The sequence below is a fragment of the Colius striatus genome, chromosome 13 (genome assembly GCF_028858725.1).
Source record: "Colius striatus isolate bColStr4 chromosome 13, bColStr4.1.hap1, whole genome shotgun sequence".
NCBI classification, from domain to species: Eukaryota; Metazoa; Chordata; class Aves; order Coliiformes; family Coliidae; genus Colius; species Colius striatus.
Window position 1 is genome coordinate 22,460,356 of NC_084771.1, and position 25,567 is coordinate 22,485,922.

The 25,567-nt window shown below is 40.3% G+C and overlaps 1 protein-coding gene across 10 annotated transcripts in view; it reads right to left on the reverse strand.

Annotated features, from left to right (window-relative positions):
* Positions 1-25,567, reverse strand: part of IL1RAPL2 (interleukin 1 receptor accessory protein like 2) — a 390,373-nt gene that overhangs the window by 91,717 nt on the left and 273,089 nt on the right. For all 10 annotated transcript variants that reach the window (XR_009819683.1, XM_062006928.1, XM_062006927.1 and 7 more), the window contains one exon: positions 21,213-21,287. Coding sequence is in view for 9 of the 10 variants with exons in the window: in XM_062006928.1 (XP_061862912.1) it covers positions 21,213-21,287 (75 nt within the window). In the remaining variant the exon portion in view is untranslated. The remainder of the gene's footprint in view (positions 1-21,212; positions 21,288-25,567) is intronic.

Sequence of the window (25,567 nt, forward strand, 5' to 3'; positions counted from 1 at the left end):
ATAATTAAAAGGCAGGGAACTAAATGAAGAAAGAGCGGGTGGAAAATCTATGTGCATCTGTTTTCATTTTATCAGGGTATCTCAGCACCTGAAGTTGCAGATGATGGTAAAACCATCAGGTACAATGAACATATCCATTCCTGGTACAGCTATTTACGAACTCATTTTTCAGGTAATGCAGACCAAACTCGAGATCTGAGAAACAGGATAAGGCTTTATAGGCTCCCAGGCAAAGCACAAGATTTATATATTGCTTTTTTCTTCTATGAGGCAGAATCAGACCATGCACTTCATTTCCTTAGGAATAACTCAAAAAAACTTCCTTTTTAGACTCCTTCCTTCATAAAATACAGAACACAGAAAAAAACCCAGGTTATTCTGAACACTAGAAACAGCTAACTTTCACAGTTTATTTTTCTCTCCTGCATTTAAATGATTCAAAATGGAATTTGCTAGCAGAAAATCAGACCTAACTGCATTACAACAACTACTTCTGGAATCAAATCTCTCTTTGCAGGCGTTTAGGCATATGTAACTAGAGCTTAGCTCTTTATTTATAGAGAAATAAACCCAGAAATAGAGACAGCACATAAAAAGCAAGCATAATCTGATATTTTTTTGGTGTAAACTAAGACCATCAAAGGGGGTTATTAAAACTATATGTTATCTCTGAATCTTCATGTACAAGGACAGACAACTCTAAGAACAAGGAACTATTTTGGAATATAGGATACCTTTTTATCAGCATAACTATATACCAGAGAGTGCACTGGCATAACTATTTCAATTTTAAATAAAGAAACAACAACAAAAAACCTTATTAAATCACCTTTGCCATGCAGGTGTATTTCCCAGCTTTCCAGCTATTACCAGTTAGCTTGCAGAAAACAAAACTGAAGGTCTAGGGCATGTTTTGGGGTAGGAGTCTTATGGTACACGGCATCTGCTTTTTTCTAGAGTGAAACAATCACTCGGTCTCTGGACCTAGCGATCCTAAATCCTGTGGGCTTTGAAAACTCTGTAAGACGCTCAAAATACTTCGAAAGTCAAGTCATTTATATAACTACAGAGCCAAGAGCTTCACACTGCACATCCAGTTTCTTTGGAGATGACAGAGGCACAAGGGTCTACTGATCTCCCACTTGAGCTCTCTCATTACACAAGTCACAGGATGAGTTCAGACTGCAGTGTATCTTGAGTTAGGCAGAGCTCAGTTCTTGACTTTGGAATCAGCACTGGTGGAGAGCCACAGGCTGATGAATCACTGTACTGCTTTATTACCTTCCCTGGTAAAGGCACGTGCTGTAAGTCTGGTGTACACTCATCTGCATCAACACATAGTAATCAGATCTTGTTACACACTTCAGCTTAATAGATACAAGAGCTCTCCATCACCAGATTTCAATGCCCTCTATATGCAATTCACAGACTAAGCTATGTGGCACTGTGCTGAACACAGCAGAAGGGGTTCCTAGACCTTTACTCCTCCCAGCTTTTAACCTTTCTTATGGGTCTCCCTTGCTTGCCCTCCATGTGCTTGGTTTCCCTGAAGTGCTAACAGCCAGTCCTGGAAACTATTGCTCCAAGGATCCCAACGTGACACTAGATAAGGAAATATAATTTCTTCAGTCCTACAAGTGTACTGCTTAGGCACTCTATTAGTCCTTCTGGTCACAGTAGGGCTCCTGAAGCGCTTCCCAAGCACACTTTCTCATCCTTTTTATGGCCTCTACTCTTATGGGGATGACTAACTTAGCTCTACTGAAATGCCTGTTGTCTGGAACATCCACATTACCAAGTAACATACCATCTCCATTTCAATGCTAATTCAGGAGCAAAGCCTTCACCACTATTGGCTTCTGAGGTTTCCACTGAAGTGTCCTCTCACTTTACCCAACTCTTAGCCACAGTTTTTATGTCCTACAAGCTGATTTGCCATGTCACATTTGCCAACACTGAATGTGCCTCCTTTAAAGCTGTTATTAGTCATTTTAACATTTTCACAGGCAACTTTTCAACACGATTTATATAAACCAAAGATTTCTCAATGCAATGAAGCACCCCAGTGCTATTAAGCATTTGGATGACTTCTGTTTTTGAACAGCACTGACCAAAGGCTCTCTCCTCTGTCTTTCTTGCATCCCCTACCCCTGACAATATAACTGCTCTTGGTAGAATAGACAGAATAAACACAAGATACTGCTGGATGCTTCTGTGGAGCTGAGATCTGAGAGAAGGGGAGTAGCAGCCACTGAACCAGAACTGGAAATTGCTGACGCCATGCACATCTTGCATGCCAATCAGAACAAACAACACTATGGAGACCTACCATACATCAAGCTCTCTAGGCAATGGGAGTAGAGGGCTGAGTACAGCAGCAGAGACTATGGCATGAGATGAAATACTGGCACCACAATGTAATGATAGCATCAGTGACAAATAAAGCTGATATCATACACTATTGCTTATGTTTAGAACGCGGTGTTTTTTTCACCCACTTGGTCTTTATATATATCATGTGGAAACAAAATTGCCAAATCATAGGCCTCCCACATCTACTTAAACTCAATCAGCATTTAGCACTCTTGTCTATTTCTCTTTGCCACTGTGGATGAAGCTAACATAAATCCCCTGCTAAGGACGTAGTAGTTTAAGGGGATGTTTTATTAGCAACAAAGTGTGATTTTCAGCTTGCTGCAACAGGAATAAAATGCAGGAGAATGGAACAGCTCCCTCAGCCTTTAAGTAATAGAGAAGGCCTTCACAATGAGCCATCTCTTCTCTGCTACAAAACTGTGGTCTGCAGAGACACCAGTCCATTCTCCACCCTGTTCTTTCATGACTGGAGCACCAATTGATCTGCATCCATCAGAAACTGCTCCTAGGTTCTCAAAAGTAGTAAATGTCACTTCTGACAGATGGCCCCTCATCTGCTCTTAAACAGGTTACAAACATGGATTTTAACACTTCCATCATGCAAATCATCCCCACCAGATTTCTGTTCTATTGACTGGGTTGAATTCAAGCCCATAAATGTGCCATTCTCTTTCTTGTTATTTATTACACAGGTTCCTTACATTAACGTATAAACATTTAAAAATGTCAAAACTGTACATCTCCTGATTAATTTTGTTAATTTTGTTGATTAATTTTGTTCTTAATACCTTGATTTTTGATAAATGTGTGCTCATTTGTTCCCTTTTCACCTTCCTTGTTCATTGCTATTTTAATGCCTGCGAGACTACTTCATTCATTCATCTTTGACTTGAGCTTAGGAAGTCTCTGGATAGGAGAAGTCCTCAGAGTCTCAAATTTCTACTGCTATGAGCTTTAAAAATTGGTCCCTGGAATACATTTTCACAAGGAAAACACGCATCATAGGAACACAGCTAGCACAGGGAACACAGAAACAGCTTTTCCTGGTGTGGTCAGAGTGATCATGCCGGGACACACAGTAGAAGGATATAACCTCAGGATTATGCTGCTTGTAATTCAAAAGGTTGCAAGTTAGCATGCCTTAGAAAGTTACCTGTGTTAGTGGGACATGACAGCACGGCAATATACACATCTTCAGCCATTAACAAATATGCTAGTTTATTTAAACTATCCTTAAGATAAAAAACCTAAACAAAATCAACAGCCCCACTCTCCCACCATCACCAACAAAAAAACAGTACTACAAAAAGAAAAAACAAGGTTTCTACTTATTAAATTCACTGTCTATAGAAATGGCCCAGGAAGCCCCCATGCTCACACAAAGGAAAAGGCCAAATCCACACAGCTGTGTGTTTATTTGTTGTGTGGGTTTTAAGATTTTGTTTGTTTGCTTTGGGTTTTTGTTTTAAAAACAAGCAGAATCACAAGATAGGCTGTGAAGTTCAAACACCCTCCCTGCACTGAAACTTGTCAGAGTCAAGTAATACTAGGAGAAATAGAGTGGTGGGGGAAGGAAACCCGACTGGGGAATATACAAGGACCACATCAGGAACACTGGCAACTCAAGCCTGACTCTCTAGGCATCAGTCAATGTTTTTTTAATGTGCACGTCTCTCTGTTCTCATTTAAAATGCAACTGGACAACAAAAATACATCAGGTTTTATGTATCATACAGAATGGTTTTATCTTCCCAAGGTTAAATGTACCAAAGCCTGGCTGTCAAGCAGAACAAGAATGAACAAATCTCAACCAAAAAAAAGTAAAAAGAAAAATCACTAGGTTTTTGCTTGTGCAATTGTGATTTCTCTTTGTGAATATCTGAGAGAAACATTAATTCATATTCTGAATGGGAAAAGGCAACTGAAACAGGTGGTCTAGTACTAGATCCATTAAACAAGAGATTTATGCATTACATATCCATCTTGAGGCAATTAGGCAGATCATTTTTTTCCTCTTTTATGGCTTCATTGAAAACTTCTAGCAATAAAGCAATTAAAAAGTAACTATCCAAGCATTTATCTATGATATCAAAGACAACCAGCTTTTCTTTGATCAGAGAAAAGCTGCTTCACTTTCCATCCTTAGAACGCACAAATTTAGAGGCAACATTCGCTGTTAAGACAGTGACATAATACTCCCATTGTCCAAAGTCTGAATGGTGAATGATGGGGTATGGACTTGTTAAATCATTGTTTGCTTTCTATTTTGGAACATGATTCTTTTAAGTTTGACTTTAATCTCCCGAGGCAGGGGAACAGCAAGCAGAGACGGGAAGTTGCCATAAAATGAATCTTGCAGTAATCTCCTTGCTACATGGGCTGCAAGGGCACTTGCAGATTTGGGTTTCTACAGACACTGTCCTCATAGGTGAGAGCAAAACCTGCAACAAATATAGATTTTCAAAACTCAGGTTGATGTGACATATGGAGTCAGACAGACACTAAAAGAATGGCTCCAGCGATCAGATTCAGGTGCCACAAAGCTACCTTTTAACACGTGCTTCACAGGAGTAGCAGAAGCCAGGCTGTGACACAGGCCAACAGGCTTCACAGCCTCTTCTCCCCCAGGAGACAGAGAAGGGATTTGTGAACTACTCATAGTCCTCCAAAAAAAACCCACAAATCAAAACCTCAATTTGTAGATTCTTTCCTAAACTCAGCCACTGAGTAAGCTGAAGTTGGTTCTCTGTCAGTAATCTAGGTAATTCAGGCACTGGGCAAATGCTGACTGAGATCAGACTACAGAGACTGATATAATTGCTTCAGTTGCGAGTACCTGCCTTTGCTGCAAGATTGTGCCTGACCACAGCCTGGAAATGACCTTTGGAAGTCATGGGACAAAATGGTTATTTCATCATTCTCTGTGGCAACAACTGCATCTACTTTGCAGAAGACACAAGGAGACCCTGTGCACACGCAACTGCAGTGATTCAGGTGCTCAGTCAGGGCAGAGCAGGCACCCAGGGTGCCAAGTGGCTGTACAAGACCTTTCACTCTGTAAGGAGGATTTAATACTCAGTGACCTCTTCTCCAAAAGCGACAAGCAAAGAAGAAAAAAGTGATGTTTAAAAGAAGACTGAAACAAACAGAAGCTTGTTTAAGCGGGCTTTTTCTGCTCCTAGGAGCTGCCCTTCCCCTGCCCTCTTGTAGTATGACAAAAAGAAGTGCTCTGTAATGCAGGAACTCTGAAAAGCAGGCCAGAAACAGTCCAAGATGAACACTGTGAATATCAAAGTGACAGAAAAGTAAATCAGTTTCAGGTCTCTGGCTTGGTGCAGTTAAAAGCAATGTCAACAGTGTTCACTGGGCTCAAGCCACAAATACAAACATCCAAACCAATGAGCCCAACCAGTCACATGCACCAGTGAACCCAGCTCACGCACAGGCTTTCTCTTTTAAATCACGGAATGGTAGTTTTCCTGTTTCCTTTGTCCATCTCCTATGGATGACTGAACTGCAAAGTTGGAAATTGCAAGCATCTGATGGTTTTAAGCACAAATCCCAAGTTCCCAAAGCCAAACCCTAAACCAGACACTTTCTTGCGGCTTCTTGCAGTCTGGCTCTCTCACTCAATAGTAAAACAAATGCAAAATGACTTAAAAATCACCCAAATTCCACTGCCTCAAAAGTTGAAAATAAGTTTCCAGCTATAACTACATGTTTCACGACTTCCTTAGGGATGCTTTAAGGAACTTCAGCTTCAGTTGGAAGCTATTGGAGCAAGTCCATGGTGGCAGTATGAAGATGATCCGAGGGCTGGAACACCTCACCTATGAGGACAGGCTGCCAGCATTAGGGTTACTCAGCCTAGAGAAGATCAGGCTCCAGGAAGACCTTGTTGCAGCCTTCAGTACTTAAAGGGAGCTTGTAAGAGAAAGCGACAGGCTTTTTAGTAGGGTCTGTTGCGACAGGACAAGGGGTAAAGTGGTTATAAACTAAAAGAGGATAGATTTAAACTGAAGATAAGAAAGAAATTTTTTACAATGAAGGTGGCAAAACACCAGCACAGGTTGCCCAGAGAGGTGGTAGCTGTCCCAGCCCTGAAAACATTCAAGGTCAGGCTGGACAGGGCGTTGAGCGATCTGATGTAGTTGAAGAAGCCCCTGCTCATTGCAGGGGGCTTGGACTAGATGACCTTTTCCAACCTAAACCATTCCATGATTCTCTGATTTTGCATGATAGAGATGATTACATCTCTCCAACCAGACACACTGATACACACTAACAGCAAAGATCATTAGTGTACTTAAGAAACAGAGAAATGAAATCTATTTTAATAATTTGATTATGGAATTTAAATTAACTACAATTAAATGGCCTACAGAAAGCAGGGAGAGAGAAGATGATGCACACTGCCAAATTCATTAACATCTTGGGATATTACTGCAAGTCTCAATTTTTATAAAATCTCCATCTTCTTAAAACAATAATGGACACTGAACCAGGAAAGGTCCTGAGATCAGCTCACCGACTGCCAGCTCCCAAGGCTGGTCAGCTCTTGGTAAGCTGGCAATACCCAGTTCCATTTTTAAACTGCCACTCTGAGTAAATGATTTTACAGTCTGTTCTCTACTGTGCGGATAATGAGAGGTAGGATGACCTTGAAACAAACAAACAAAAAGCCCATTAACATGGCCACTATGAGATATACCATGGGAAATGCCAGAAGCTGGAGAGCATTTTTCAAAGTGCAGTTCCAATGATGTACTTCCAGGTCAAGAAACAAAAGGCAAAACCCTCCTTGAATCTGGCATGTAAGTCAGTCTTGTGATTTATCGATACCCAAGTCATGACTTCTGAAAGTTGTATGTCCTAAAAAGCAGCATGCACACTCACACAATATTCTATAGGATTAACCATGCTACTAAACCCGGCAATTACAAACCACCTTATCGCATTCAGTTCAGAAGTAGAATGATAGCAGAGCACACACTGCGAACAGAGCTCTTGGTCTTGTTCCACCCTACATTAGATAAGTTCAGTAAGTTCTGGAAGTACTGCAATACATTGTGAATGATGGATGAAATGAAAAACCTCTGCTCAGTGCACAGCGAGTAGCCAACTCGTTCTGTGCTGCATCACTTGCCTTCAAGGTACTTAATATGCAGCTTTGGTGAGAGACATTCAGAAAATCCCTGTGAGCCCAGATGTCTCAAAAATAAAAATAGAACATTGCAATTTTGTCCCAAGGCTTCAGTTGGTTTTATTCAATTTTAATTTTATATTTGCCTACCTCTATCCAGTGACCTCCCTTGTCATGGTGCATTATGGACTCAAAACATAAACATTTACCACTGCTGGTTGCTCAGCTACTGAAGAAGTTTAAGGGTCTGGTTGCTATGTCTGTCACTAAGCAGGCAGAATTTGCACTGCATGAATACTTCTTTTTGAAATGCAACTTAAGAATGAATAAGTGGTGAATAATCAGTTCCATCACATTTGTTAATCAGAGGGTGCAGAATCATGTTGTTTTCCTAGCACTTTGGGTAGGTTGATTTCTATAAAACATAAACCAGAAGCGATTTGAATTGGCTTCCACTTATCTAACTTACTGTCAAATACAATCTGCTGGGCAGAATTACCATGGAGGATGAAAGACTCGGGAATTGTATCTTGTTAACAAGTAGCACAGGTTGGCTTACAAAAATTTACAGCAAGGCTTAAGTCACAGTTTTGCTTTTGCTGTGAGATTCACTTCTTCCCAGCTATATCATTATGCCATTTTGGGTGATTGCATTAGGTAGATGGTCAGCTGCTTTACTGCTCCTGAAAGGCTAAAATTGCAAAAATCTTGCTGTTTTATTGCTTTGTCTCTCTAGTCTCTCACTCCTATCTGCTTGTTTGTATCTTCGATATATTATTACTTGTCAAAATTGCATAGCAGGCAACATATTACTTACCACAAATGTGGGCAGAGGTCAGAAGAAGTTGCTTTATTCTTGTTCAAGTACAATGGCCTCTAGTTGTAACCCCATTAGGAATGTTTAATAACAAAAGCAATAAAACAGTTTAATAACTGAATCCACTTCCACTGCATCCCTATAGTTAGCAGCGAGAGATAGAAGGAAGAAAAAAGGATTAGCTCTATCACCACTATTTCTCCCACTAGGCTGCTTCCTTCAAAGGAGAAGGCAGGACATTATTTAGAGATTACACAGTGTAATAGTTTTATTTACTCCTTCATTGGCACCGTAAGGCCATGCACACAGCAATAGCTCTTATACACACAATTTATTACTAGACCTGGAATTTCAACCTAAAGATAACAAAACTTTCCTGAGGAAGAACAGTGACTGCAGTAAGTCTTTACTGTTTCCCATATGTCAAGCTCTCCTCAAAGCCCACAGGCCAACAATGTAAGGCACATATGTAACACCTTGGAAATATGTGATACAACATTTGCACAGGTCAGCTGTCCAGGCTCCTTTTAGCTTACAAGGTGGTGCTGTCTGCCAAGTGGCAGGATGGCATCCCTGTTTCTCTCTTACCAAGCTCTAACCCCTCTAAAAAGGTTTAGGCACTTTTCTGGAGTCAACATTAAAGCAATATCCACCATGGGAATGGCCTGGGTACTACACAGATGTGCCACTATTTGCCAGGAAGCCAATGTGGTATTTTAATAACACTGGGCTCTAAAAACGCATTTATTTCTGTGTACATAGCAAAGCCCTGACTGCTTTATTTGCTGGGGACGGAGGGTGGAACTTTTCCAGCAGGCTTTCTCCTTTCCACTAATTCCCTCAAGAAGGATATTAAGGGTAAAAGCAGAGCGGGTAATTCCCACATCTTGGTGGAAAATGAGTCAGACTCGTTATGCAATACAGGCTTTCACTGATTAAGAAGGGTGCTATATTCAGGTAGACAATTGGCCAGAAACAGATGCTATTTGTGAGCATAACTGAGCGTTAGCAAATTGGCTGTTTATTAAAACAGGTGTTTGTGGGGACTCGTGCGTCTGACACTACAGATGTGGCATTCTGCTGAGAGATGATGTCAGAGAACGTTGGTTTCCTTCCCAGTTACACTTATGCTTCAACTGAGTTGATGCAGTAACTAAATTAGATTCAACAGAGTCAGCATCAGCTTTGAAAACTGGTGATTTCAATCAGGGACATAGCAAGAAAATACAAGTTTTTACTCATGACAGCTGTTCTGTTGCCCACTTTTGATCTCAGTCATTCAATACTGTCTAGTCAAAACCCCAAACTGTTTAAAAAAGTTTCTCTATCTTCCATTAAAATGACAAAAAAACCCAACCAATCATGTTTCTGAACATGATGCACTTTTGAGATGGTTATGTGGGATCACAGTATCTCAATTAAAAAACGCTAATTGCTGCAGAAATTCCCCAAAGCTCTCTCAATCAAGAGATTTTTGTAATTTTAATTAATATAGTCTTAGAAACAAGATGAGTGGAAACTCTGAAGGCTATTTCAGTGCTTAAGACTGTGAGGTAAATAACCACAAAATAGGAAACATGACAATAATATACATCCATATTTAAAAATTAGTTATTCAGGAGCCTTACATTATACAGGAAAAAATGAATCTGCAGGTCAGTTTTACAGAAGCACTGGTAAAACACCTCAGTACACAGTTGGCACGGGATATTGTACAAGGCAGGTGCGAACCAAGAGTCTGATACAAAATTAGCAGACAAAACAAGATGCTTGCAAATTCCCAGGGAGGACTTACTGGTGTCTCTTCTTAAAAAAGCTATTTGAAAACAATCTAAGACAACCATGTCCATTATTATCAATAAATGTCATTCACCTGTGGGTTTACTTTGTATCTTTTTTGTTTGTTTGTTTTTACAGGCAAAACTATATCCAAATTCTTGCTGAAAATGTAAGTGTTCGAAATCATGACTTCAGGAGTCTCCTCACTGAAGAGGTGTTTCATGAGAGAGGTCAGGTTGTGAAAGGACGTGCTGGATTGTGAGATGCAGAGGTGTGAGCTCCTGAAACCGAGAGCAGTGGCATGCCTGCCTGCATCCAAACAACTGTTCAAATGGAACAGATCCCTTCTCCGAGGAAATGTGCCCACACTGTGAATAACAATTCGATATCTACACACCACTCACTTAGCCAGATGATACTTTGAAAAGCTAAACCACAATCCCAAATAAATAAGCACTTGCTCAATGAACCTTAGTAAAGTGTATTTCTTACTGCACACAGTGCAGTCTCTGTAACTTAGTTTCCAAAGTGAGTAAAGCATGAAAAGTAGATGAATTCAGAGGAAATTAAACCACAGATATCCACTGCACTGACAAATCAACCTTACTCTACAACCCTTCACTTCACCGGGGTAAATGCTCAAATGTTCCAAAGCAGCATAGTTTATTAATATCAACAGGTTGAACGACAGGCTGCAGAATATTATCAATAAATTTGATTTCAAATGAATCAATGCAGATCAGGAAATCATTACAAAGAGTTAACAGTAATGTAATCAGGAAACAGAAAGCTTGATTTGATCAGTCTGCCCAATCAAAGCTGCTTTACTTTTCAAATCCTGCATATTCAGGGGCTCAGCAACAAACTATTCAAAATAGTGCCAAGTCCAGAAGCATTTAGAGAATGTATCTGAGGAAAGATCCACATGGACAATTTTTCCTTTCATAAAAAGAGACAATATTCACATAATACATTATTTGTTATTATTTACTCATCTCTCTGGCAGTGAAAAATCATACTTCACATCCCAAAGGTTTTGGGTTTTCTCTTTCTTTCAAAGAAATAAAAATGACTGCATCTGAAGTATTTAAAATCTCAACTCAAACCACTGAACGTGATCAGAGACACATGGAAAATGCTGTGAGTTTGTAAAAAAATGATGTGACGCTTGACCCGTAAAGCATGTAACATCAATTGCAAACTTCAGCACTGAGATTACAGCAGTGGCAGAGGCAGTTCACTTACATTGTAAATTCTCGTAGATATAAAATGAAATCTACTTATGCCTTTTAATTAATGCAGTGTGCAAGACTATCACTGAAATTGGTATCTGAGCAATAGAAAGCATCGCTCAAAAAATTAAGTGTTCAATCCTATGCTTCTCCGAGCTGAAGTAACTACACAGCTGACTGCACACCAAAGAAATCTTGGTGGATGTTTCTCTGACTAATCATATTCATTTGTTCATGGGACTAGGGCCAAGCCTGTTAAAATTAATAAGCTTCCCATACAGCATAAGCAGGTAACAAAAACACACTCAGTACTAGAAAGTTGCAGTCATCATTTACTGTGAGGCTGGTTTCTTAAATTAATATGTATGGTAGAAAACAGTGTGACTCTGCTGCCTTTCCACAGATTACTGCTTTCTGTGTTTTCACTTTCCAGCTGATTAAGAGTACTGAGAAGTCATATAATGTGTCTTTAGTAGGTAACAAAGGTACCTCTTCATTTCAAGAGAAATCTCGCTTTGACTCTCTTTCATTTGGCCTTCATTGAACTGAACTGTCTAACATGAGTACAGCAAATTAACCTAGATTTAATGGTCAAAGTTCAATGACCCAATCCAAGCTGTTTGTTTCTGTAGGAGAGACAAACGCTAGGGTGTTGAGAGTGACGTTAAGAGTAACATTTATCAAACCTGGATCAAATGAAGCAAAGATTTGGTGAGCAGGATTCCGCCTCATTTCCTTCGAAGGACCGTGTCAGGTTTGATTTTCACGGCCTCTAGGATCATGGCACTACAATATTGAAATGTTAAGAAATAAAAATTATCCCATCACTCTTCATTTTCCACACTGTTGCCTTTGGAACAGATTACAAGGTACAATTTGCTATTATTTTTCAGTGAAGAAGGAAAAATCACGAGAACGGTTAAGTTTAGACTTTAATCTTCAGTGGCCACCGAGCAGTGGCACTGTGATGCATGACCCTGACCTTTCGCAGCCCAGTGTATTTTGAATGTTTGCCCACTTGGCTCCTTCCCCACATTTTAGTGAGGCTGTAAACAAGAGATGTGGAATGGCATGCCCAGCAAATCACAGAATGCTGAAAAGGTCAAAACAGTAGTGACGAATGTTTCTACTCTGTAATTTACAGAATGTATGAGGCATTCACAGCCTAATAACTCATTCATACGACAAACATTGTAGAAAGAATGTAAAATGGCAGAACATGAATTCCTGCCAGTGACAGTGTTTCCAACAAGCACAGAAAATGGTGCTAACTTTGCCCTGTGGTTCTCTTTTCTCAGCGTTAATACTGCCTTTCAGTGTACAATAGCATATGACTGTGGACCATGCAGTCAAATGTCTCCGAGTTTGCAGTCAAGCTCAGAATCCCAAATACAAGGTCTGTGAGGAAAAAATTCCTGTTCAAAGCCTTCCCTATCTACACTGCTTGCCCTTCTCAGAGCACTTATCCAATACCAGGTGATATTTTTTGTCACAAACTCCTGGAAACTAGAGAAGTGCTATCCTCATTTTAAAACCTCTTTTAACACGGTGTCCCAGTCAAGGTCAGGAGAACTACAGAGAACACCTCACATCTCCCCCCACTCCAGCTCTTATCAACAGCCTTAATCCCTTACTGAACTTCACTTTTTTTTTTCAGAAAAAAACGTGTGCCCTTTTCTCAGACACAAGTCAAACACTAAATCTAGAAGCCAAACAAGAGCTCTTTTAGCAAGTTCAGTGCAGTTGCATGTCTGTGGCAGTTGAAATGATGGCTGTATTTGTTAATGACTGCTTGGTCTCAGTGAAGTGCTAAAGATGCACGCCCTGGATTTGCTCTCCCCCAGCAGTCAGTGCAGTTGCACCTCTGTGGCAGTTGAAATGATGGCTGTATTTGTTAATGACTGCTTGGTCTCAGTGAAGTGCTGAAGATGCACGCCCTGGATTTGCTCTCCCCCAACAGTCACCACTTTCAGAGAAGATTTTACTGGTGTGAGATGATTAGAGGCATTCCTGAATCATCATAAGTTAGCTAATGCCCTTGGATAAATGCTGTTGAAAAACTGTAAGCCAGGACATACTGCAGTGTTTCTTCTTTACTACTTTGTCGTAATAAAAAGAACACAATAGATTTATCTAAAGCATTTCTGTTTCAAATGCCAGGGTATCTGACATCAGTTAGTCATTTTTTTTACTATAAAGTTGTTATCATTTTCTCCTCAGAGTATAGAAGATGGATCTCATGACCACTGAAATTAACAGAAGCAATAAGTAGTTTATAGAGTTATATAACAAAAATTTGGAAGGTGACAAATCTTTCTCATGCATCTATGCCAATCCCATGGATTCCAATGGATGCAAAAATCATGGATCAGTAGCCAGAATTTGGCCTTATGTTTCCAAGTCCATTAATATAAAAAAAGGAGAAGTGTGCCAATAAACTGTTCCCTGCCTCACACATGTAAATCTGGATTAACCATACAAAGGGCTGTGGATTTGCACCAGGCTAACAACAGATCCCAGCCTCTCTCAAGTCTCTCAAGTACAGCATTTCACCATTATCCCTGAGAGAAACGGGGATATTAACAACATACCAAATTAGCATCAAAGCATTAGCGGTAATACACTTAGGGTATTTAGGGAACTACTTCTAAACCTAAATGTCAGACAATTTGTCTCTAATATTCCCTGCAGATGGGCACAAAATGATTGTAATAGATGTAAATCCTGCCTTCTTTCCTACAGGCACGTATTGCTGTGGAGTAGTATCCCTTGTGCTGCAGAGGACGGCAGGTCCTAAGGAATACATCCCCATCTCCTAGTAGAAATTGCTCCTTCATGTAATTCTGTGCAGGAACATGGAGCTTTTGGTATTACAGTCTGCACTCCTGGGAGGGAATGCTTTTCCAGAACCAAGTCTGGGGTCATGTACACAGTGAGCTTGCAACCTCTTGAAGGGAGGAGAATACTGTATGAGGTTTGGTCTCCTGTGGGAAGAAAGGGGATCTCCCAGCTTATTGTGGAAGCAGGTGGGTGCAGTGGAGAGCCCTAGATGGCTGGAAGAAATGTGGAGGAGACAACAGTGAGTGTACCAGCTTGCTCCTCCAGACAGCAACAGTGCATGGGGGACATGGCTGTGAGATGAAGATGCAGTGTGGGGAGAAGGGAGGATGGAGGAGATCACATTTTTGCTGGTGTGTGAAGGGGACACTAACCATATGCCTTCTCTGCCTTCAGTCTCACCTTCCCTCTGCTCTGCCATTCAGTGCACACAGACTTAGATCCCTGCTATGGGGTCAGAGGTTATCCCAACCAGACAGAATAAAGATGTGATGTTCACTCATGCCACACTTAGGCCTTGCACAACTCATTAGTCTCTATGGACAACGTTCAGTCTCTGCTCTAAGGGACACTCAGGGCACGACGTACCCTCTTGGATGGGGCACCATAAGCCACTACTCCACTTAAAGTACTATTACTTTAAATAATATTTATGTAGTACATTACAGAAGGAATATTATTTACAGGATATTCTGATAGGAAAAGGAGTTGTGTCTTGAAAAATTGCATTCAGCAGGGAAAAAAAGGTTGTATTCCCCAACCAGAAGAAACACAGTGTACATATAGATAACATCATCTCCTAAAGGGTGCTCTTTATAAGACTCTGGTTTCATATGATTTTATGCTGATAGATCTGTTAGGTGAAATGAAATCTGAGATATCAGTTAATTACCTTAATTAGAGGTTTTAAAATTTTGCAAGAGAGAAAGAGGGAGAGATCTGCTTCAAAGTGCCAGGCACTCTCACAGAATGGGGGGGGAAATCATATTTCCTTCTTTCCAATACTCCCTCCTTTTCACCCCAATGGAAGGGACATCATATTTGATGGCCAAAAGTGTCTATAAAAGACATTCCCGGGAAAATCTTCCTGAGTCAAATGAGACTACAAGATTTCAGAAGAGTCATTCTCAACATGTTCTGTGGCAACTCTGGCATCAGCTGCAAAAGTCCAGCACATTTCGTGTCCAGGTCTCACACCCACTGGGCTCTGACATCTCCTTGCAAATGTATATTCAGTCTGCCACAGAGTGACAAAGGGCTCTAAATCTCCACAGAAAAAGCAGAGAGAGAGAAAAAGATACTTTAAAAAATAATAATAATAATTTGCAGCCCTTCTTGTCCAGTAAGATTTAATTTTGTCTTCCTCAAACACCACTTGGTCTCAGCTTCATCCTTCTCCCATTTCAGCATCTTTGCTCACTCAGGGCCTATTTGGGTCAGGCCACCTCTGATTCCTCAAGGTTTGTCTCTTCTGTGCTGCCTGAGCTGAGCAGAGGGAGCAGGAGCAGCACAGGGAGAGAGGGCTTCTGCCTTCAGGTATGTGCAAAGCGCTCAATTTGGCCCAGCTCACAGAAACCCAGATCTCCAAATAAGAGTCTCTGGTAAGACTTAGGTCGGACAATGTCTGGTGGGAGCTGAGGAAAAGGTGTGGTAAGCAGCTACCAGTATCTAAGATCCCTGTTTTTTTGTACATATCTGCCGCATTCCTGAGTAGTCATCATATGTGATCATTTAATCAAAGAGCAAATCAAAAGGTAAATGCACAACACTCAGAGGCCTGACCACAGAAGGGTAGCAGTGCTCTTTTCACAATGCAAACACACTAATGAGAATTCCTTCCCAAGTTTGCCTTCAAATCACTTGCTCTGCTTGAAATATTTTACAGTTCAAAATGTCTGTATTTTTTTTTGTCCAAGATCACCACCCCATTCAACTGAGATGTTTATCAAATACCACTATCTTTAAATATGAAGAAAACATGCTTTAATCAGTAAAACATTAATGACACTGCTGGACTGTTGAATAGACAGGCTTGGTATGAAATAGATGTCTCAAAGATTGTGCAGATTTTTTTTGGATCATTATTATTTATTTTAAGGAGAGAAGTGGGGTCTCAAAGATAATGAAGAGCGTGGGCAGTGAATGTACTACCTTAAAAATGCTAGCAAATGCATGAATCTTCACTTTCCAAATGATGCCTTCCAGACAGTGTTTCAAGCAAAAAGGAGCTTTTTTAAAAATGCCCCTATTTTTAGTCTACTCCCGTACCTGTCAGCAGATCTAACTCTGTATTCCCTTGCACTTGTTTTACAGTAGCTCTATTGATCTGCTTAATAACTAGTCCCAAGGAATTGCACTGTTAAATCTTCTAGAAACAAAATCATTCTGAACAGGTCAGCTATTGCGAAAAATGAGAATCCTCATAAAGTGTTTTCTTCCCTCAGCATCTTCAGAAGCAGAGCAACAACCATGACAAAAGTAAATTAAACCCCTTGACATTTTCCCTGTTCAGTAAATGAATTAACATACATGTTTCTTGTTTTGTTTTCCAAGATCCCTGATACATTCCTTAAGTCAATGTCTGAAAACAAAACCATTACATAGTTGAAAAGCAAATGATACATAAATGATACATTTAATATATATAGACACAAACATGTAAACGTTTATTTCAGTCTCAACTAACTCATTCATAAAGAAAAGACCAACTTAACATAGCAGTCACTGGAACACATGGTACAGAACTGACAGCTTTTATTTTGATGCTGTATTTTTAGCTGTTTGATACTCTGTGGAACACACAAGGGTAAAATAGCAGCCATGGTGCAAGCAAGCTGGATGACTCTGGGAGCTGCTTATATATAGACTCGCTAGATATAGCTCCTACAAGATCCTTACAGATCCTTCTCCGGTCAAGAATCAGCAGGTTTGTTTCTTAGACAAATGCATGGCCCTGCATGTTGCTTCTGCAGCAGCTGAGAGCTGGCAGTGCAATACCTCATAGCCACCTGTGTATGCACCAGATTTTGGCTCCATGGTGCTGCCAGAATTGAGCAAAGGAGCAGGTTTAGAGCAAAAAACCCTTATTCTGTAATTATGTAATCAAACCACATCTTTCATTGCATGTTCTCAGAGCACTAAGGGTGAGCAAAGTTAGCTGGAAAAGAACTAAAAAATAAATTCAGAAATCAGCAGTGATGTACCAACGTGTCTTCTTAAAGCACAGCACACTCCACTTACTGTCAGAACAGCTGTATCATAGACTGGTAGGGGCTGGAAGGGATCTTTAGAGATCATCTAGTCCAACCCCCCTGCAGAAGCAGCTCCACCTAGATCAGGTCGCACAGGAACATGTCCAGGCAGGTCAGATTGTAGATCTTTGAAACTTATTGCACCACAGCCTCAAGATTTCTGAGATTTTGCTGTTTCCTAAACTGCATAAGGAGCTCTCTAACATCAGGGATTTGGTCTGAACAGTCCATATACACACATAGGTTTATATGGTCAATCAAAGCAATAGCAATTTCCTGCCCTAAAAAAAAGGGTCTTTGAACAACCACTTTGAATCCCAGCAGCATAAGCTTTACTACCTTAATATTCAGAGATTTATATTGGAGACAGTCCCATTTTACAAATGGAGTTTGTAGAAGTACAGAATTATGTCACAAACCTCTTTAAATGCAATCTGAACGGCCTTGTGCTAAAGCCACATCCCCTCCCAGGCAGAAGTCTTGTATGTATTTTGTCTCATACCATCAAATCTGATTTTAACGTCATGAAGACAAGTCAGTGATTTTTTTTTCCCAGAAAGAATATTACCAGATTAATGTCATATATTTGCAGAAATGTAGACTACACAGTATAAATAAACACGAGTTGTTAAAAGCAAGATAAAGAAGATCAAATATGCTCCATATTATGCAATCAAGATCTATTACTGCACTGATCTCAACGCAAAGAGCTAGAAAACAACACAAAAAGAAGGTTTTAAAAATGATGTTTTTATGAAAAGCAAGCAGCTAATGAACACTAAAAAAACGTTCTGTCATTATTCTCTATGTTGGCTCAGAGAAGAAGTGCTTATCTGACCTGGTAAGGCATCTGAGATAGTGAATGGTTTTCAACTATTTCTCTAATCCTCTGGGACGCTCCTTTGTCCTCCTGTCAATGCTCCTCTCTCTGGCTCTGTTTCTCCAGCATGAGCAAATACAGAAAACAAGAAAGAAGCAAATTCCAGTTTCTGTTTCTCTCTAACCTTGGTGGGGTTGGTTTTGATCTGTCACATTCCAAAGAAAAATGGAAAAAGCAAAAAGTATATTCATGCTCCCTAAGAAGAACAAGGCATGCTCTGGACCACGTTTGAGGCCTGAAGGAACACTTTTATCCACTGTCAGTAAGAACTGTACATACCTATTTTCATTTCAATCTTCTTACAAAAGCTGAAAGCCAAAAGGTGAACGCTGAAGTCTGCAATCAGGTCAAATAAACTGATTAATAGTTAGGCCACTGCCTAGAGTTCTAGGAGGATTTTGCATTGCATTGTGCTAATTATTAAGCATAAAGACAGTAAATAATTATTAATCTCCTCTGCTTATAGAGCAAAGACAGCTATTTCTTTACAGATTAGTTTTCCAATAGAAATCTAAAATAATCTCTGCAGAACAAGCAGATGGATTAAACTCCATTTCTTTTGTAGTTTAGTGGCACATTCATCCTTGCACAAGCACTGAAACAGCAGGCATGTTGGGTGATTTGACTCCATGAGCTAAAGGCCCCGTAAAAGGCAGAAATTTGGCTTTGATTTCTAATAAAATACTGAAGAATGTCACTTTTTCAAAACTCCTAGGAGCTTAACAAGATTTCAGAGAAGTACTCCAGCAGATGACCTTACATACAACTTTCTTCTCCTGTACTTTGCTGCAATAAAACGGCTTGCTTTCCTGCAAAGCTCTGGTACGTAGTAAGGGTCTGCAGAGCATGGCAGAGGTCAGCACAGCCTCCCAGCCCAAAGCTGCAGGCGGCCTCTACAAGGTGAAGGTGCTTCCTGAGAATTTTCCAGCTCTATCTGCCATTTCAGATCAAGAGGGAAATCAATGAACTTCATTGTGTGTTAAAGAAACAGGTGCTGGTTCTTTCATAAGCATTAATCTTTTATGCATAATAGAAATATGGTTTAGTGGCAATAACCAAACCCATTAACATATCAGAAAAAAGCACCATATGCAGATTCTCCGATCTGAGGGGACAACTAATGGATTACATTCCAGCATATAAAGATGCAAGATTTATACTTCCCTCTAGAGATACTCCAAAATCCTATTACTGAGCATATCATATCTCCAAGGAGAGGAAGGGGTTTGTTTGTTTCCTTTTTTTTTTTAAATCAAAACTCTTTTTAATCAGTCAGAGCAAAATGTTTTCACGCAGAATAGAAAGAAGAAACTCAGTGCAAAACCAAGAGAGTCCTGATGGAACAGGGGAACTTGGATGAGAAAATGCAGATGGAATAAAAATAGAGGAAACAAAGATGTGTGCCTTTGAGTGCCTTTATTACACAGATGTATGCAGGGACAGCTTGCTCCCAGAGGAAATCATTACAAAGTTGACTTTTAAGAAGCTGGACCAGGAGACTAAATTCAGTCTTCTGGGTTGATCCAAACACTGATTTTTGGGGTTTGGTGGGGTTTTTTGGTGTTTGTTTGGGTTTAGGGTTTTTTTGTTTGGTTGTTTTTTTCTGGTGGGCTTTTGATTATGGCTTCAGACTCATTTTGTGCTTTCCTCTTTTAGGGCCAGTTTCTGTGTGTCCTGTGGAGGAGAACCTGAATACGCACATATGTGCCTGCTGGCAGAAGTCATCTGGCAGTGCCTGCTTCCCAATCCACCACTGTCCTCTTCCTGTGCAAGCCCTTACAGACTCCTGAGTCAATTCAGATATATGAGAGAAAACGAATCTTTAAGGTTAGCTAAGGTCACAAATGATTCATATTCTCACCATGACTCAACAACCATATTCAAGAATCCAAACCCCGTTTTTAAACACTTCACAGCATCTGAAAAACTTTTAGGCACTCAGTTTAAAACCAAGGGTATGCCTTTATACTTAGCTCAGGTAGGACTCTGTAGGGCTTCACAGAAACAAACAGCTTCATCACAATGTTATCAGCCCACTTAAAATGTTTCATTCTGACCTTGCTTGCCTTCAAACACCATTCCACTACTGAATCCTAACCGGCTTTGGTATAAAAGGAAGAAGAGAGTCAAGATCAAGGAGGAGGAAAATGCCACAGCTTCAACACAGAGGGGAATAATCCACAACACAACTGCAACACATGTCTTGTAGTTTAAGAATATGGTACCACAGTACTCAACAGCAACTTCAATTCTGACTCTCATAACTAGAAATCTATTTTCAAGTTACTGAAAAAACCCTCTGGAACTTCAAAGCCAAGCAGTTCTTTCAACACCATGATGCCCCACAGTTCCCCAAAGTTAGCAGAACTCTCTAACATTGGAGTTCTCAACATGAGAGGAAATACTGGCTGCCAGCTGAGATTTGGAGATGTACATTCACAGAAGAATATATAACAGGAGTGAGAAAAGCATGCAAACATTTTAGTCAAAAGCACTTTCTGGGAAGCACTCAGAACCACCTGAAAATGCACTGTTTTACATTGACTTGTAAAGGAATCAGCACTTCACTTATGAGAATATTTGTTTTAGGGTGAACATCAACTGATCAATACAACACTAATGTAGACATACATTACTCTATCAATCATATTAAAAAGAGCAGCAGCACTTTATATTTAATACCCAACGTAACCAATTAGTACTGCCATCCCCTGATGTTACACAAGTTCATTCCCTTAAATTGCCACGGCAGTAAATTCTACAGTTATAAATGAGAAGCTGCAAATTAATTTGCATGTAATAACAGTACCACTAAACCTTTCTTAACACATTCAATTTTTCCCATCTGCTACCAGACTGGAAGTTTAGGATCTATTATTCCCAGAAGGGGACTTACCCAGCTGAACATCTATAACAGTTGGCTGGTTCTCCATGGGGAACAAGGGCTTTGGAGGTTTGTCTGTGAGTAAAGCTAGAAAAGAAAATGAGAAAATGTAATGGAAAAATGAGACCAGTGATTGCAAAAGAAAAGCTCTGCCATGTAAGCAATCAAATGTTTGTACACTTGATGGCATATACACATTTATTACATCACTGGGCTGTTACATAGCCAATGTTACCTCTTTCCCAGGGGCTGTGGTGGCCCACTGGTTCAGCAGAAATGAGCTATTTCAAGAACTTAATTTTTAATACAAAGCAGAAAAATTCAATTGCTTACTTGTAATCTACATAGAACAACTAGATAAAGCATTTTGACTCCTCACATTGCAAAGTGAACACAATTTCAAATGCCAACCAAATCCATTTCAGTGTGACCTATGCTGTCTTTATGCTTGCCTCAAACAGTATTTAGATGCTCAAAGAAAACTATCAGGTTATTTTGTTTCACACCTAGCTTACACTCCCATCCAAGCAAGTGGGAGACCTGGACCCTCTTCTCAAAGCCCAAATGGGGACACTGCCTTCTGCTCTACAGAAGCACCCCCATCCAAGAAGAGGAAACAAGAGCCCAGGCTGAGCCTACAGGTGACTGCTCAGCTGCTCAGACAGATACAGAGGATCAATCCCACTGTTGAAAAGCACAGCTACAGACACCAAGCCTCATGGCCTAGGTTGAGAGCTTTGTCCCAGGATGGTGCAAACAGAGTTTGTAAGTTGGGGCTAATATGAATGAGTGAGCGAATGATCCTGGGGATGGGGGAGCTGTTTTTAATCAAATACAGCATCTTGCACCATGTGAAATCAAACATTTCAAAATTACTTCAAAACTTTTCCAGTTAAAATTCATCACCTGGAATTATTTGATATGAGTTTGTTGAATGAATTTGCATTTCTAAATTAAAGATTAACTGCCTTGATTTGAAAAGCCTCAGCACTTACTGATTTGATAGGAAAAAAGCCTACCCAGAGGTTTAAGCTGAAAGTTGCCTGTGGCTGGGGCAGCAGGTCTCCCTTAACCAAGCAGAAGCAGCTTGGGCTTTGCAAGCTCCTAGCCATGATCCCAACTCAGCCTGAGCCATTGCCGTGCCGAGAGGACATCTCTCCTCCAGTCTACTTCAGCATGAGTCAAGGGTTCAACACATCTTCCCACAGGCTTTAAAAGAAGCTGGCTGAGAGGCTGAAGCTGACAAGCAGCAGTCACCTGTTTCTCTAATGTGGCTCTGATAAGCAGCTATTCAGTCACAGCTGTACAAAGTTGGAGGCAGCTGAATTATTCTACTACCAAAAAAAAGTCAACCTACAAAACATTTTTACGTGTAGATTTATAGAAAATGACAAAGCATATTAAAGAAATACATCCTTGATTTTCCTTTACAGCTGACACTATTTTTTAAACTCCTTAAGGAGTGATTGTCAGCAGTTCCATTCAAATGAAAACAGGGTTCCTTCTACTGATGCTACGACCATACTTCGCTTATCACAAAATGGCATTTCTGTAACAAGCCAACAGCCAACATTCCAGATCAAAATCACGTGTGTTTGGAAGAACTTGTACAGTCCACAAGGACAACACAGGAATCTCCAAGGTGATTTAAACAGCATGTTATTAAGATAAAACCACAAGCAGGGCTCAGAATGAAAGATAAGTAGGAAATTCTGTTAATGGGAATTCAGCAGTTCAAAAAGGCTCTCCCCATGCAAAATCACAAGACTTACCCAGAAGCAACATCAATGCTACCTGTACAACCACATTATTTGGGGATTATCCTGTGAGTAGAAAGCTTCTGGCAGAAACAAATAATTAATTTGCTGTGCTAATGTACCTAAGTCATCTAAATGTCATTAGAGAGTAAGACAAAAGGACAGACAAATCTCCACGTGTAAGCACAATCTAACTCCTTGCTTTTTAAGGATTTTCAATCCTAACCAAAGCTGAAAACTTCTAAGTAGGAGTTTTGGGCATCAAACCCAAGAGACTTTGGAACACATTCAACTGATGATTTTTTTAAGGAATATATGCTTTTAAATTGCTAAAAGCTTTTGAGATGCTCTTTCTTATAAAATCCTATTGCATCCAAGGCTGGAAGCAGAAGGGAAGTACTACAAAGGCAATAAAAATGTAACAGTGTCTGAACTGCCTCTGTGCAACTTGTGTCAGTGACTCCGTGAAAGAATGAGCCAAAAAATCTCTAGAAAACGCATCTTGGCCTAAGAAGTGCACAATTCAGACTTCTTAGGAAGGCAACACACTGGCCTGAAGAGAATAGCTACTGCCAGCAGCTATTTGCTGCAGCTTCCACATGGCCCTGCCGCAAAGCGTGCTGGAGGGAGTGGGAAGGTCATAGTGGCTGCAGACCGTTTTGGGCATCTTAATGCTAGTACTAACAGAATCAAGCCCTTCACCCAGACTAGGCCAGAACAAATACTGTCCCTGACCCTTTACAGGACTCCTTCAGGAAACACTGTGATGTGTTTAAAGCTCAGCAAACACACAGACCTCAAAAGTAAAGGCAGAAATTAAGCAAGAGATTAGCTGGAGAATGCAATTCTAAATAACTTGATTTACCTGGTAAATTTTGTTTTGCTTGGAAATTTCAAGGTGCAAACTCAAACCACCAAAACCTTGCATCCGAGTGTGGTCCCTTGCCCTTTGTGATGGGCCTCAACAGAGTTTCTGGTATATAACAATTTTTATTCCTTAGCATTTCTCCTTAGATTTTCAGGCTTGTGTTGCTACCTTTAGGCTTTTCTTGTACTGCTATTTTTCATCTACTAAATTGTACTGTATATTTTGTATAAATTGTACTGTATCTATATTTTGTAGGAAGTGGAGAAAACTTGCTGGATAGTGGCTGTGCCAGTGTGCTGAGGCTTTCCTTGCTTTATGTTCCTCCCCTGCTTGAAACCCAGTCTGACCAGGGCTTCCCTCCCTTTCCCTTAGCTTTACTTGCAGCCTTCAGATGTCTTCTAAGTGTGCTCCTGCATGTCACATTTTAAATGGTTATATTTTGCCATATTGTTCTTGGAGAGTAATCATTATAATGAACTGGCAGCCTGTCAGAGCTCTTTATGTAGGAACTGAAATGGCCCAAAGGGATTTTGAGTCTAGTAGGCAATGAACTGCTGACTCTTCAATGTCATGTATGTTTACAGAAAACAAAAAGCCATTCTCACTTTAGAGGTCAGACAGCAGATCACTTATTCTCCTTATAGCATTCACTTTTGGTCCTTCTTAAACAGTAAGGCAGTACAAGATATTCTCAGCTATAAGGGATTATAACATTTTATGATCTCTGTACTGGACATAAGTCCATAAACAATATCTATTCAAATGTCCATTCCTTTAAGAGAAGTTTCTTTAATTCTTGGAACAGTTTTAGAGATGTGTGGCACTCTGATTTCCAGCCTTGCTAGACAGGGAAGCAGAACAGATAATGCTGTTACTGTATCAACATGTCCCTAATAAAGCTAACAGCATTATGCATTCTCATCTCTTTACTTCACCTCCTACCACTGCAAACACTCTTCCTCTTCTTAAAGACGCATCAGTAATTCCACAAAGAAATATGAATATACCTCATTAACTGTCACAGAAAGACCTGGGATAGACCTGTGGGGTTTTTGTTTTGTTTTTTCCCAGACTCCTTGGAACATGCCATGCCTCTGGATTGCTCTGAGCAGCAATATTTACATGGTGAAGCCACCAAAGCAAGGATGGTACTAGACCCCAGAGCAACAATTCCTGCCAACACACAGACAGAGATACCTTTGCAAATAGCAGGCCTGACAATGCAGTATGCTGTGGGGTTTTTTGGCCCTTACTTGCTCTTCAAGGATTTCACCTTGTGAATGGTCTGGGATGGTTTTGGCTGTATTTGTTTATGCAAGGAAGAGCTGATACAGTACACAACCACATTAAGACTGACAGGAAAGCTCACACAGGGCCTCTGTGTTCTGTCTCAGGCTAACACCAGGCACACTACCTGGGACACAGGTGTGGGATGACAGGCTGGAAAGACATTTTTTCCCTCTGAGGCACCTGGCAATGCCTGTGTCTCCCATAAGAGCCTCGTAGACCTGACTAGAGGCTTGTTTAGCAGCCAGACTGCTAGGAAACTGCTTAAAGTGCTGTTTCCTCCTATACTTATATTCAATCCATTAGAAAGCAATACACAAACTTTAAAGCAACTGTCAGATTGCTGTGATTTCAATAACACTTGTCATGGGTTCTCCTATAAGAGATTTAAAGGCACAGTGTTGTATAAATCAATACTCTGATTCTCTGCAACTGTTCATCCAGGTACATTTTCT